This window comes from Mesoplodon densirostris, chromosome 16, assembly GCF_025265405.1.
Source record: "Mesoplodon densirostris isolate mMesDen1 chromosome 16, mMesDen1 primary haplotype, whole genome shotgun sequence".
Taxonomy (NCBI): domain Eukaryota; kingdom Metazoa; phylum Chordata; class Mammalia; order Artiodactyla; family Ziphiidae; genus Mesoplodon; species Mesoplodon densirostris.
The window spans coordinates 36,634,622-36,649,458 of NC_082676.1; the positions used below are offsets into that span (position 1 = coordinate 36,634,622).

The window sequence follows — 14,837 nt, forward strand, 5'->3', positions numbered from 1 at the left end:
GCGAGCCTGTCACCAGCTGTGCGAAGATGGCTCATCGCCGTAGCTCCAGAACACACAACATGTGTGAGTTGCTAAACAAGATGACCAATCTGGCTTCCTCTTCCTTTTCAGAAAACTGCAGGAGACCCAGATGTCCACCACCTCAAAGCTGGAAGAAGCCGAACATAAAGTCCAGACTCTGCAAACAGGTGTGCTATTCTGCCTGCCGGTCAAGCTACTACAGGCCAGTCTAACCTAGGGCAGGTTTGCGCCACCTCCCAGTCCCTCCAGGTCCCCTCTGACACCTGTCACTGCCGCCGTGGTGAGCCTGGAGGAGTGAGGGAGCCCACGCCCCAGCGTGCCTCAGACCCCCTCCTCCACAGCTCCCCACCTCGACTGCATGAGTCACCCACACTGAGTCGTTCCTGTCGAGGTGGGAGGCTCTGAATCCCATTTGCATCGCTGCCACAAGCCATCCTTTCTTCCTGCTCTTTTTCCAACAAACAAGTCTAAATCACCAAACTGTCAAGGGCTGACATCTCATTTGGAACAATAATGAGGGCAAAAAACCCCCTTGTTTCTACCCTGTGAAGTTAAGGAGAACAGTAATAGCAGACCTTTAAAACTTGAGATGCCAAAAAAGGTTATGCTTAAGTTTTTATCACTTCTTTGAACTTCTTTCTGCCTTTTTTCTTTTTGTTCTGGAAGAGAAATGGCACTATATATTTAATTTAAATGTGGGGAAAAAAATCAGAAGACATCATAGTCCAAGTTTTAAAAAAACACAAGTGACAGAGTGGGAGAAACTAATCATAACAAATTCTCAGTCAAATAATATCCAAAGAATATAAAGCTCACCTACAAATCAATAAAAATAGAGAAACCGTCCAGGAGAACAACGGGCTAAGGATGAGAACAGGCAGTTTGCAGAAGACATACACGCGGCACACATATGAAAAAATGTTAATTTTGAACAGGCAGGGAAATGCTAATTAAATCAGTAAAAGATTGTTTTGCCTGTCAGACTGTCGAATTTTTTTTTAATTGATAATTTACAATGTTGGTGAAAGTATAGGAAAATAGCCACACTCTTAGTATTGACGTGAATGTAAATCGACTCTTGGGAGGCCAGCTGAGTGATCTTTATCTGAAGTTGAAATATCCATGCTCTTTACCCAGCACCTTCCTTTCTAGGTGTCCTGACTCCCCGAGCATGTGGCAAGCCCTGTACAAGAGCTAAGTTGTTACTGTCATTGCCAATGTCCCAGCATGGAGAGATTTCCATATGCCTGCTAAGGGCAAAGGGCAAATCTCAGAAGATATTTGTATCATCCTATTTATGAAGGGGGAGGGGTGTGAAATATTACACACACACATACACTTAAATATATATGCAGTTAGGTATGGAAATATTTTTTAAATAGTGAAATTTATTTAAAAGCAGGAAACTTACCCAATAAACTAGTAACAGTGGTTATCTCAGAAGAGGCGCATGGGGTGAGGTGAGGTGGCAGTGGAAGGGGATTTTTCTGTTGCATGCTGTGTATACTTTTGTAATCTTTGCCTCCTTTGAAATGAGAATGTATTACATGTATACTTTTTCTTTCTGACTTAATGTGAACAATTAGTATATTATGGTTTTATGTCCTCTGCCTTTCAGCGCTGGAAAAAACTCGAACAGAATTATTTGACCTGAAAACCAAATATGATGAAGAAATTACCGCCAAGTAAGTCTCTGCCTGGCTCCCTCCCTTGGCATGTATTTGGTCAGGTGTCACCCGATTTTGCTAATCCGTGAAAGATTTCCCTGCTTCACCCTCCTGTTTATTGACTTTGCAAAGTGGTACGGGGTTTCGAAGATGCTCGGCCTCTGAGCTGCTGTAAGGAACAGGGTGTCGTTCCCATGACTTGCTTGCATCAGTTTAAAAGCCAAGATGTGACAGTAAGCTCTATCTGGTGCTCTCAGAACAAGCCTTCCAAGTGAAACTTTTTTCCTTAATTATGTGGAGCCTGGCCACCACTGTGCCTTTGTCTAAGAAAGTTTGAAAAAGAGTCAGTGTAGAGAAGATGTGATACTTGGGACATTTTGTGGAGCTTGGTCTGTGCCAGAAGCACCACCTTTTTCTTGTGCCTTCACTCCCACACAGGTGTATTTGTTCAAATCCCACCTTATGGCGCTGGGCGTCCGTGTGCGGACACACCCAGAGTGTGTGTGTATCTTTCGGCAGGTGTATCACACAAGGGTCTTGTGGGGAGGAAATCAGTGATGCACTGCGGGTACACTGTGGCTAGCCTACCCTCCACGCAGAACACCAGGAAGCAAGAAATAATGTTGACGTAAATCAAGAAAGATGAAGGAGCAACAGATCATCCCCTGACAATGCCAGGCTAGAGTTTGAACAACTTTTTCCTGTCCCACCTCCCCCAGAAACCCATGTGTCCCCAACGCCCACCCCACCCCAGCCCTGACAGCTGTGTCTCCAGTGAGAAGCATCTCCTGCTGTGCTCACACCGGGCCTCGGTGGGCGCTGGCGAGTGGGGAGGTGGCTCTGAACAGCGTCGCCCTCCTCCCCGGCGCCTGCTCCGTGTGGGGCCCTGGTACTCGGCATCCCTCAGTCCCATCACCTTTGCCCTTGGCCTTTGAGGTTGCTGCTGGGCCAGCTGCTCTCAGGGCACGTTGAGGGGGCAGTAGGGTGGCCCTTGACCTTTGCCCTGGGTTGTTTAGCAGCTCGAGATCTTGAGAGCCCAGCTACCCAGGTCTGGTGGTCAGAACCAATTTTGATCATGAGCAGAGATCTTCTGCGCAAAGACTAAAACATCCTGGTCCATCTTGATGACTCCGGCTGACTTGTTGGCATGTCTAATCCCGGGGGACCCCGCCAGATCACTATCCCCTCTCGGTGTGCTGAAACGAGACTTTAGGTGGTACAGAAAGAGCCAGTTCTAAGGTCTCGTGACCATTAAAATTGTGCTTTGAAAACTGATGGTTCTGGTATTAACCCTTCCGACCCCGGGCATCACTGTCAGTGGGCCGGCAGGCGTGCGTCTCCGCCCTCCCCTCTGAGCCCACAGCCTGAGACCTCCTCACCTCCCAAGACGTACCCTCCGAGGCAGCACGCCAGCTGCTGTCACCCTGGGGTTCCTCGGTGTCCATGTCTGGGTTCCCTCTTCTGCCCGCGTGTCATCCTTGTTTTTCTACTATTTCCGCCTGGACTTGATTCTACTATGTACGTTGTTTTTCTCAGTAAATTCGAATTTTAAAAATTATAATGTTTTAGTCTGATACATAGCTCTGGCCTTAAGTTTATAGCATTTCTTTTCTAAAAGACTTTGATCTGAAGATGCTGTGCTAATTCCCTGATTCATTCACTCTTAGCCACACCATCTTACTTGCTGACAAAATTCATGATGGCTTTGGGGGTGATAAATTGGATTATTTCATTAGTTTCTGTTAATTTATTTTTGTTAAACCACACCTCTTTCTAAAAGGCATAGATACATCTTGCATATCTACAGTCAACCAAAGTTGGCTTTATTATACACTGAAGAAAAACTTTTGGGAATCCAACCTCTAAGCCCGTCTAAGCCCATGGTTTTCAAACTTTGGGTCACAATCGCGAAGTCACTTTAGCGAGTGGTGACTGGCTAGTTGGGTAATAAATAGAATATAAAACAAAATAATGGAATAGAATAGAAAATGTCATGGCTCATGGCACACAGTAAAGTTAGGCATTGTTTTGTGACACTTTTAACTCGTGTGTAAATCTGAAAGTACAGAGTTATTGAGCCACAGCATAAAATGTAGTTCTTCCTGCGGATCTCAGTCAAAAACCATTTGGAAAGCCGCTGCTCAGAGACTGTCACCAAAGCTCAACTTCCAGAAGCGAGTGTCTCCCGCCGTGTTCCCTGCGTACACGGGGTGGGAGGTGTACCTACTGCCTGGTGACACCAAGTATCTGCAGAAACCATTGGGAGTTGACAGCCAAGAATGCCACCTGTCATATGATGGCTAAGTACTGGGCCCTGGCTGAGAGTCACAACTTCTTACTTCCTTCTTGGGCTTCTAAAAAGCCACACAGAAAATTTGTGTCCATGTAATTGGTTTGCCTTAGGGGTTGAGGAAGCAACGGCACTGAGAACAGCCATCTAAGAAGGACTGAATCTTCCCCAGCTCACGGCTGTTGGTCTTCTCTAGGGAGGGCACGTGTCAGCCAGCAGTGCCTGGGAGACAGAAAGAGGGAGGAGGGGACATCTTGTCCCTGTCCCCACCCTCTCCCTGCCTCACTGTGCTCGGGGCCAGGGTGATGCTTGGGGATGATTCCCGTCTCTCAGCCAGCAAAGAGCTCAGTCACCTGCTCCCAGGTGATCCTGCTTCCTGGGAGGGGTCAGAGGTGCCTTGAGATGTCGGAATAATTTTCAGTCCTCAGTCTTGTCCTAAGTTACCATTTATAGATGCAGGGACCCTGGGCTGTTCCTAAGCAGCCAGCTCTGTCATCTGACAGGTAAGATCATTAAATCTCGGGTCACCTGCATCAGCAGGGCTACCCAGGGGAGCACCAGAGGCCGGTCCTCCTGCCCCCAGACCTCTCCTTGGACTCTGAGCCCGCTGGCCTTTGACGAGAAGCGGTGGTGGTGGACGGGGGCTCAGGGAGAAATGTCTCTAGACTGTTTCCCGTCACATCAGTGTATCTTGAGTCCAGAAAGCTTCTTTTCCCTCCAAATCCAGATGAGTGAAAACCCACACGTGACTTGCTCATTTTCACTGAACTAGAGTAAACGGAGAATAGAATCAAAAAGCATGGGGGTCAGTTGTTCTGTCACGTAAAATGCTTTGCCTCTGGGCTGTGGCTCTTGTTACCAACTGCTGACGGGGCCACGCGTGCTCTCGGGGTGTGTCCCCTCCTGTGATAGTAGCAGGAGGTCTCCTCCAGGGACAGGTGGGGAGGCAGAGGTGTGGCGTGCACGTGGGCGCAGAGAGAGAGCAAGCCTCATGGGCACGCCTCAGAGCCACTCGTCGGCGGCACTAGCGTTCCTGGAGGCCTCCTCTTGGAGGCTCGGTGGCCGGGGTGGTGGGGGGAGAAAAGCTATTGCAAGCCAGCGTGACCCCTGCTGTGATGGAGGGGACGTTAGTTAGCGCAGTACCTGTGCCGTCGGGGTGTCCACAGAAGACAGACCGCCCACTCTAGCTAGGTCGGTCAGAAGAGAGTTTTAACATGGGCACAGAGGGGATGAGGGAGACCAGTGTCCTGAGCGAGCACTGGCCGGGCCTCACCCCACCTCCGTTTGGAGGAGCCACCTGGAGAGGAGCTGTGGCCTCTGGGGGGTGACGGGGATCCCAGCAGCGCCAGCAACCCCTCACCTTACCCTCCTCCCCTCCCCGGCCAGGAGAGGGGCAGGGGGAGAGGGAGCTGGCGACGGGATGGCGGGTCTCCAGCGCACACCACCCCACCCCGCTGGAGCCAAAGGAAAGGACTGGAGGAAGCCTTCCTGAAAGGGATGACCAGGGGGTTGAGGCCGAAGGACGAGCCGCGGTGAGGGTTGCTAGAGGCAAAGGAGGAGGGCCGTCTGTGAAAACACCAGGCGGCGAGGCCGATCTCCTGGAGGACCAGCCCGAAGCCCCGGCGGGTGGCTCTGCCAGGGCAGGTGGGCATGGTGGGCACAGGGGCTGGACTGAGGCTCGGACGGGGATCGGCATTTCCCAAATAGAAATGGACGGCTACCACAGGGCAGCCTAGGGCCAAACCCTTACTGTAAATGGTTCCCAGAGTAAGTAAGCCACAAAAAATGTAGAGAATGGCCTGAGATAATAATTGCTACTTTCTTTTAACTTGGGAGACAATCGCTTCGATCTTGGACATCCCCCACGGAGCTGCCCCCTCCGCATTCCCCCCCCTTCATTTTCCGGGAAAGGTCTGTCACTTTACCATCTGCTTCAGGCCCGACTGATGTCTACTGTCTTAGACTAGACAGCTTTTCATTAATACGTACGAATATAAGCCCGCCAGGGGCAAATCTCACAAATGGTCGTAAAACATTTCAAAACAATGTATCTTCTCCCTTCGAAAGGAGGGCTTTTAAAAAATGTGTTGACAGAAAATGCAGGAAGTGGATGGGAGAGGCACTGTGGAAGGTGGGCTTTGAGTGGATTGCCGGGGTCCGCTGCTCACCCTCTGTGTATCCCTGGATAAGCTAATTGACCTCCGTGACTCTCTTTTCTCGCCTGTACAATGGGTATAATAGTAGTCAGGATGCCGGGTGGCTGTGGAGAGTAATGAGGAGGTGTGTGTGCAGCGCCCAGCACGGTGACAGCTGTGGTCACTGTCACTAATGGCTGTCAGCTATTCTATTGTCAACGAGTAGAGACTGTTCCCGTCAAGCTTGCCCTGGGCTCGGGTGCGTGCGTTTCTGAAATTAGACGGGCCTGAACGGCATCGTCTCCACAGGAGGTTGGAAGAGCCCACGTCGCCTGTCCGTCCCTGGGAGATGTCACTGGGGTGACCATCCCCGCCCCCACTTGGGACCGAAGCCTGCAGGTCAAAGGCAGCGAGGCCGTCGGGAGCCCCCGTTGACTGGGTGCAACCCTCAGCCTGCGTCAGCTGGACCAGCCCGGCTGGCTGTGGCGGGTACAGCAGCAGGAAAGTTTTCCATGTGTAGGCTTGAAGCGAAATGTAATTAGCCTTTATGTGCAGAACAAGGCCTCATTGATGAATACAGCTGGTCTTTGTTTTGTCCTGTCATTGAGAGTGGGAGGTGAAGTGCTCTTCTTCATGTTTATTAATGCGAGGTCCCTTAGACAAATGGCAGGCACAGTTTACTATTTGTTGGAACATCGGGGGGCTTGCCAAAGCAGTTGCTGTGGAAGAGGATTGCAGGGTTTCAGATTATAGCCATTTCTGGGTTAAATAAATGAATTATTTCTCAGCTTTTTTTTTTTTTTTTTTTTAAGTTAAAAACGTACGTCCTCCTCAGCTGGTCAGGCTGCGTACAGATCTTCTGCCTTCTCTTAGCAAATAGAGATTTAGCACCCCGCTTGACATTAACTTGGAGATTCGAGCAAAGTCGAGCAGGTTGGATTTTAAGATTTCAGTGGTTCCCCAGGATGGCCTTGGAGGAGGAGGGCAGACAGCTTTTTGGGCCCCGGGAGAGAGGCCTGGACAGCTCCCCCTGCCCCCCGACTCCACGCCTGTCTCCTGCAGCTGTTCGCCTGTAGTTGGGCTTAGGTGGCCGCTGCCCACGGTGGGAGGAATGTTGCCCTCCCAGCCAAGATACCAGCATTCTGGGCGAAAGTGCAGGAAGTCCCATTTTCGCTCAAGTCCACGGCCACCTCTTTGCTCTGTCCCCCGGAGTCCTGGTTGCAGAAGGAGCTTCAGTTGTAACACACACAGTCAGCTTATTACATTCCTCTTGACTTGTGGGTGGAGGCTCTGAGCCTCTGATGAAAGAAAATATTGAATTGCACTGAAATGCTGCATTTTTTATAGCTAATGTTAGTCTTAGAAGAATTTGCACCTCCCAAACCTTTCCTGCCGGTAAAATTCATATTTCCTAAGGTTACTCATGTTGTATTCCTTGCCTATATGCTTTCTAAAAAGAGCCACATGGTATACACACAAACTTACATAGTACATTACAAAAGAAACGTTTATGAGGAACTTCACTTGGGTTCATTTTAGAGTATTTACTCTCTAGCGTGTATATAAACCAGTGTATAATCACAGAATGCATTATGCTCTGAGAAAGCAGAAAACTCCCAGGCGAGCTTGGCTTAGGGCTTTATTGAAATTGTTTAAGGGAGCCTGTACCCTGCACCCCGTGTTTTGGAGGTAGGGGATGCCTGTGTCCCAGAAATGGTCGTGGAGGACCTCAAACGAGATTTGAAAATGTGAGGATGCCCGCAGTTGAAGACTCGATGGGGACCAAGACCGTCCATGCATCCGGGTCACTCTGGACTATGTCATGGCACCTTTTTGCATGATACCTTGTTTATTCTTTCCAGCAGTCGTGGAGGAAGTGTTTGTGGTGTTCATTGCATAGACAAGGAAACAGTCCTGGGAACACAGAGGCAGGCCTCAAATCCAGTCCTTTGGACTCAAAATCCAGTGCCCTCTGCACTCCCACCGTGGCCTAGAAAGTCTCTTCCTGTGCTGTCTTCAAAGGGCTGAGTTACCGAGTGCCGGCTCACTGGGTGACCGGCCTTCCTGAAGGGTTTCACGTCTTCTCTCCCTCCCCACGAGCCCCGTGGTATGTACCCTCGCAGACCGATTTCTCTTTTATTTATTTATTTTTTACAGTTCCACATGCAAGACTCAGGAAACTGGGCCAGGTAGAGCTCAGTAAGCGGAATACTCACGTTAGACAGATTGTGCTTCCCCCGACTGAATTTGAAAAGACCAACCTCAGTGTCCGGAAATGGAGTCTCCCTGCTGTACCTTTAAGAATGTAACATTTTCTATTTCCTGGCTTTTTGATGAGTCATCAATTTCCAGTACGGGTTGCTGTAATTATCCTGGTTAGATTAATTTCCCTAAAAATAGAGAAGCAGCTACTTTGATGACTTTGAGGGGATGGACTTGAATAAAGAAACCCCTGTACTTTAAACCTGAGAGAGAAATCAAACTTGCTGAGAACAAATGATGCCTTTATTTTCCCATACCTTATCTGCAAAAGGGTGTGTGCATTTTGTAGAATTCCTGGGATTTTCCCTCTCTGTCCAAGCATTTTTCTTCACACCTAAAATTCAGTGCCTACATGAGCCCTAAAGGGCTTTCCTTGGCTTCTGCACTGACTGAATGTTTTGCCTTTTCCAAGCAGTACAGCCCTGATCTGGAGTTTTCCCCAGTCTGGGAACTGCGTAGAAAGAAGAGTGTGGCTTCATATTTTCAAATCCAGGTAGAAAGTCCTCTGAGTGCCAAGACTTCTTCACCTGTTCCATGGACTCCGTGGTCTAGAAATTATAAGGCATCAGTGAGAATTGGCAATCTTTACCTTTCCTCCCTTCAGCTAATCTTTTTATATATATATATATATATATATATATATTTATTTATTTATTTATTTTTGGCTGCGTTGGGTCTTCATTGCTGCACGCAGGCTTTCTCTAGTTGCGGCAAGCAGGGGCTACTCTTCGTTGCGGTGAACGGGCTTCTCATTGCAGTGTCTTCTCTTGTGGACCATGGGCTCTAGGCGCGCGGGCTTCAGTAGTTGTGGCGCACGGGCTTAGCTGCTCCGCGGCATGTGGGATCTTCCCGGACCAGGCTTTGAACCCGTGTCCCCTGCACTGGCAGGTGGATTCTTAACCAGTACTGCGCCACCAGGCAAGTCCCCCTTTGGCTAATATTAAAACTCTGTGTTAAAATGCAGGCATTGTGTCAGGTGCTAGAACTACAGAGTAAAGAGGACAGGGAGAGTTAACAGGTGTGATATGCACACAGACATGGCTCACACGCTCTGCACACAAAAACACGTGCCACACACGTGTACATATAGCTGTCCTATATGTGTGTGTGTGTAAACATGTTTATGAATATGGAGATAGCAATCACATTCATCCATCATCATGGGCGCTTTCCTGCTTGTGGGGCTCGAGGAGCGGATGGGCGTGTCCCTGCAGACCGCCCAGAGTTGGCCAACGTCGCCTGACCCGCCTCAGAGGAGGACCCTCACCTCGGTCCCTGCACACCACAGGCCCACTGGCATCATCGACACATGGGGCTTCTGTTGAATGAATCACTCTGTGGGTGCCTCCGCTGCGGAGAGCGGAGCCACCGGAAGATGCCACAGCCACTGGCAGAATGTAAAGGCACAAAAAGACAGGGCAAGTGTGAAGCTTCCTAGTTTAAACCTGTGCGGCAATGACGGCAGTGTGACAAATCGGGCTCCCAAACAAGAGGGAACTCAAGGGGTAACCGTCTCATGGTACACCTACTGATGGAATACTGTGCAGCATGCATCACATTCCTGAAGAATAGGTAATGACAAGAAAGACATATTTACATGGCAAGTAAAAAAAGAAAACAAACAAACTAGAAATGAAAACTGAGTATCAGTCTGATGCCATTTGTAAAAAGTTAAAAAAAAAATAGAGCACCATATAGAAAAAAGACTGGAAGGAAATACGCCAAAATGTTAAGAGTTATCTGTGTGTTGTGGGATAAGTGTGATCTATTTTTAAAAATCTTCTAGAATTTTCTAAATTTCATATAATAAACATGTGTGGCTTTCGTAATTAAAAATAATACATGTCACATAAAAGGAATTAGTCTTCACTGATGTGGGGTGATTCCAAGCGAAAGATAGTTTCTCACTTCCGCCAGCTTTCCTACCTCCCTTCAAAGGGCCCTTGACTGGTCAGGGTGCGTCAAATCCCCTTCTTCCCGACACTCTGGAAGCAAAGATGTGCAGTGTCACAGTGACCAGCGAACCCAGGGCCCCCACTGCAACCAGGGACTCCCAGGGGGTGGGGGTCAGAAACGCACGGCTTTGGGAGGAATATCACTGAGGGCAGAAGGCAGCGTGAACATTCCAGACTGGCCTCCATTACAATTGTGTCTTCATGAAGCACTTCAAAGGTTCAGGTGGCTCCTGCCTTCTTCCTAGACTCCAACAGCTTCCTTAGTTTGCCCTTCCAGAGAGCAAACGGACTTGCTGGTCAGGCTCTCAGCACTGCCGAGACTGGTCCCTCGGCCGCACCCCTGATCCACCGCTCTCCGCAGCGGAGGCACCCACAGAGTGATTCATTCAACAGAAGCCCCATGTGTCGATGATGCCAGTGGGCCTGTGGTGTGCAGGGACCGAGGTGAGGGCCCTCCTCTGAGGCGGGTCAGGCGACGTTCGCAGACTGCTGTTCGGTGATGCTAATAGATGTCCCAGCCTCCCCTGGTTGGTGGACAGTGGAAGGTGCTGGGCCTAGAGTCAGGAGACCCTGGGTCGGATCCCAGCTCTGTCACCGCGTGTGGCCAGCACAGCTCCCTCCCTGGGCAGCGGCAGTGTCCTCATTAGCAAAACGGGAAGATTGGACTAACCCACAGGCAGGTTTGAAGAGCCTGACCGTTTCTTGGCCTCTTGAACTTTATCACCCAGGTTCTTGCCAGAAGCTGGGATCTCCGATCCTCTCCCAGCAGGGCCTGCACAGCCATCCGCGGAGGGGCCTTCTGGGAAGGGGCTGTCCAGCATGTGGGGGTGGTGTGAGCCTCAGGGGAAGAGCCCAGGTCTCAGGGTCACTACAGGGTTTGATTCCTGGTGCTGTGAGTGCAGAAACCTTGGGCAGGGCGCTCCCTTGCCTTACTCTGGCCTTAGTTTCCTCCCGAGCAAAGTGCAGAGAGCCAGGCCCAGCATCTGAGTGCACGCCCTCGGGAAACAGGGCTGCTGCACTGCTGTCAGCTGCAAGGCCCCCTGCCTGGCCCATTGGAAAAACGCTGGTTCACTTCCCTCACCATCAGGTCTCTTCCAACCCTAAAGAACCCCATCATTTTCCATGTTTGACCTGGGAAGATCAGTCTGTCTGCATCACAAGACCTCTGTCTGTATTTGCATGCTGCAGCTGTGGACTGAAGTGCGCTGTTTCGTGTCACATCATCATCCTAAGAGACTCTGAATTTTAAAATCTTAACTAGTTACCATTTGGGTGCTGCTAACACTGGGCGTAAAAAGTTCTGAGTTCACGTGATTGCAGGACTGTTAGTGCCTTAACCACGAAATAACCACCTTCAGAAATCTACGTGCCATGTGTGTGCAGGACCCACTTTCTAAAGCGAGAACAGCATGGTTCCCTCCAGCCACACATCGGGGCAACTCTTAGCGTTCAGCACAGACCTGACTCCATGTGTCCTGGAGAATTTGGGGGTCCCTGGGCTGGTGTAAAACAAATTAAGAGAGGTGCCAAACATCTGGGCACAGGCAAGGATGTCTAGGGCTTTTGTCCTGGGATATCGTATTAAAAAAAAAAAAAAAAAAAACTTTTGGGAACCAGCCTTCAGAATGAGAAGTTTCCTGTAGGAAAGCGAGAGGGAGCTAGATAATTGAACTCATTGATTTCCTTCACGGCTTGTTTGCCCTTTCATTCTCTTCCTGAGGTGCTGTTTGTTGAGGAATGTCTCCAATTGCCAGAAAGACAGTGGGGTGTCTCATATTTCCCCACCAGCTCTCCTTTCAGCCAGAGCCGAGCTCTGAGGCGAGCCTGCAGTATGAATTTTTAATGCAGAGCTTTATGGCATCACTCTGGCAGCCCAGCCGCATTGCTCTCCTGAGCTTTGAGATTTCATGCTCTGCTGAACAGAGCAAAGACTGGGGGCATTCAGCATCAGTGAGGATTAACCCCCAAGTGACCACACGTGTACCCTCTGATGTCCCTCAAGGTAAACCTAAAGGAGTTGCGAGGAAAAAATTAAAACTATGTAGTGTTTGGAATGTTATCAACATAGCCTAGACACAGAAACGGAGCATAATCTTGAAATTTCATGGGATAGCGTATATTTTTAGCTTTTCACTTATCTTTTTTAAGTTGGACTGTTTCCACTTTGATGCATTTCTGTGATCTTTCCACCCTGAAAAAAAAAAAAAGCCAGTTTGTAGGATTTACAGAACATAAAGATTAGTAGATACTTCCGTTTTCCATGGAAAGCCCCAATGTAATTAGAAATTTAGAATTTGTCGTCGATAATGGAAAAAGGACCAGTTATGTAAGTGGTTAATTCTGTGTGTAGGCATATGGTTGATTGGCCCTTTCTTCTGGTAGCTTTCTGTATTTTTGAAAGTTTCCAAATTAAGGGGAAAAATTTTTAGAAAAAGTTGTCTATAAAAATGGCTTGAGTTTAAATGCGTTAGGGAAGGATGAAGCCTTCGATCAGCGGTGGTGCCAGAATAGCTAGCTAACACCCAGAAGATGAGAGTCAGGGCAGGGCCCCGTGCAAAGTCAAGCCTAGGTGTTTTAAATATTTACATATGAAAAACAAAGCCGTAAAAAACATTAGGAGAAATTTTCGATGGATATTTTTATAATGTGGGGGTGGGGAAACCCTTTCTAAGCACCATGGCAAAGGTAGAACGCACACAGGAAACTCACAGCTTGCTGGTGATTGATGACTGACTGGTAGATAAACTGGCAAAAATATTTGCCTTGTGTATGACAGAGAAAGTGTGTGTGTGTGTGTTTATATATATACAGGCACACCTCGTCCTATTGCACTTTGCTTTATTGTGCTTCAAAGATAATGCATTTTCACAAATTGAAGGTTTGTGGCAACCCTGCATTGAGCAAATCTATTGGTGCCATTTTCCAAAAGTATTTGCTTTACTTTGTGTCTCTTTGTCACACGTTGGTAATTCAGACTTCAAGATTTCAGACTTTTTCATTGTTATCTTATTTCTTATGGTGATCTGTGGTCAGCGATTTTTTTTTTTTTTTTCTTTTTTTTTTGCGGTATGTGGGCCTCTCACTGTTGTGGCCTCTCCCGTTGCGGAGCACAGGCTCCGGATGCGCAGGCCCAGCGGCCATGGCTCACGGGCCCAGCCGCTCCGCGGCACACGGGATCCTCCCAGACCGGGGCACGAACCCGCATCCCCTGCATCGGCAGGCGGACTCCCAACCACTGTGCCACCAGGGAGGCCCTGGTCAGCGATTTTTGATGTTACCATTGCAAAAATATTACGACTCACTGAAGGGTCAGATGATGGTTAGCATTTTTTTAGCATTCAAGTATTTTTTTAATTAAAATATGTACGTGTTTTAGACATAGTGCTGTTGTGCATGTAACAGACCACAGTCTAGTGTAAACATAATTTTTATTTGCACTGGGAAACCTAAAAATTCGTGTGATTCACTTTATTGCAATATTTACTTTATGGCGGTGGTCTGAAAGCAATCCCTCAGTGTCTCTGAGGTATGCCTGTATATATAAAGAGCCTTTACAAAGCAATAAGAAAAAATTTAATACCCAAAGAGAAAGCTCTCCATTTTCTTTTTTTGTTTTAGTTTTTATTGGAGTATAGTTGCTTTAAAATGTTGTGTTAGTTTCTACTGTACAGCAAAGAAAGCTCTATATTTTCAAATCCAACTCCTTGCTAGACATAGGCATCTCAAACTCAAGCAAACTCATGATCTCTTCTGACTTCCCTCTAACCTGCAGGCAGCTTCCCTTCCATTTTTTTCCCCTCCCTCGAGCATACGTGGTCTTCCTTTATTCCAGAGACGGAAGGTCCTTCTTGACCCTGCTGTCTAATCCATATTAATTACACCTCCTTGAGACCTTCTCATTCCTCAAGTCTTTATCTCCACTGTCACTGCAATAACTGGGCTTTTTTCATCTCTTGGCTTCCCTCCTTCAATATCTTAACACTGGATCTCCCTGCTGCCAATTTCTCCCTGGACTAAGCCATCCTCCAAGTATCTGCTAAAAGTATCTTTCCAAAATATAAATTTGATCCTGTTGAAATGAGTCCTTAAAATCTTTCCATGGTTCTTTCTTGCCACCACTGAAAAAATGATGCCATAGCGCCCGAGATGCTTCATGACACAGCTCTGGCTTCATAACCTCATTTCCTACCGATTCTAACCCCCTCTGTAGAATCGTGGGCCTTTCCCCAGCTCACCATGCTCCCACATCCCGATATATAGCTTACCAGCCTTTCTTCACAAGCATGTCCCTGCCCCTCCACCCCCTGTTCCTGCATCCCTGCCCCTCCACACCCCATTCCTGCATCCCTGTCCCTCCACGCCCCATTCCTGCGCCCACATTTAACAGCCTCTGTGTGCCTGTGAGAGGGGGCTCTGGTCTCTCCCATTCCATGGAGAGAATTCAGGGGTCTTGATTTTCACTAAATCTGACTGCAATGTAGCATTTCTTTCCATTGCGAATCAAGTC

General features: G+C 48.4%; 1 protein-coding gene across 7 annotated transcripts in view; it reads left to right on the top strand.

The window, feature by feature from the left end:
- CUX1 (cut like homeobox 1) overlaps window positions 1-14,837 on the top strand; it is a 375,507-nt gene that overhangs the window by 238,868 nt on the left and 121,802 nt on the right. For all 7 annotated transcript variants that reach the window (XM_060078727.1, XM_060078730.1, XM_060078731.1 and 4 more), the window contains exons 7-8: window positions 112-188; window positions 1,640-1,706. In XM_060078727.1, coding sequence (XP_059934710.1) covers window positions 112-188; window positions 1,640-1,706 — 144 coding nt within the window. The remainder of the gene's footprint in view (window positions 1-111; window positions 189-1,639; window positions 1,707-14,837) is intronic.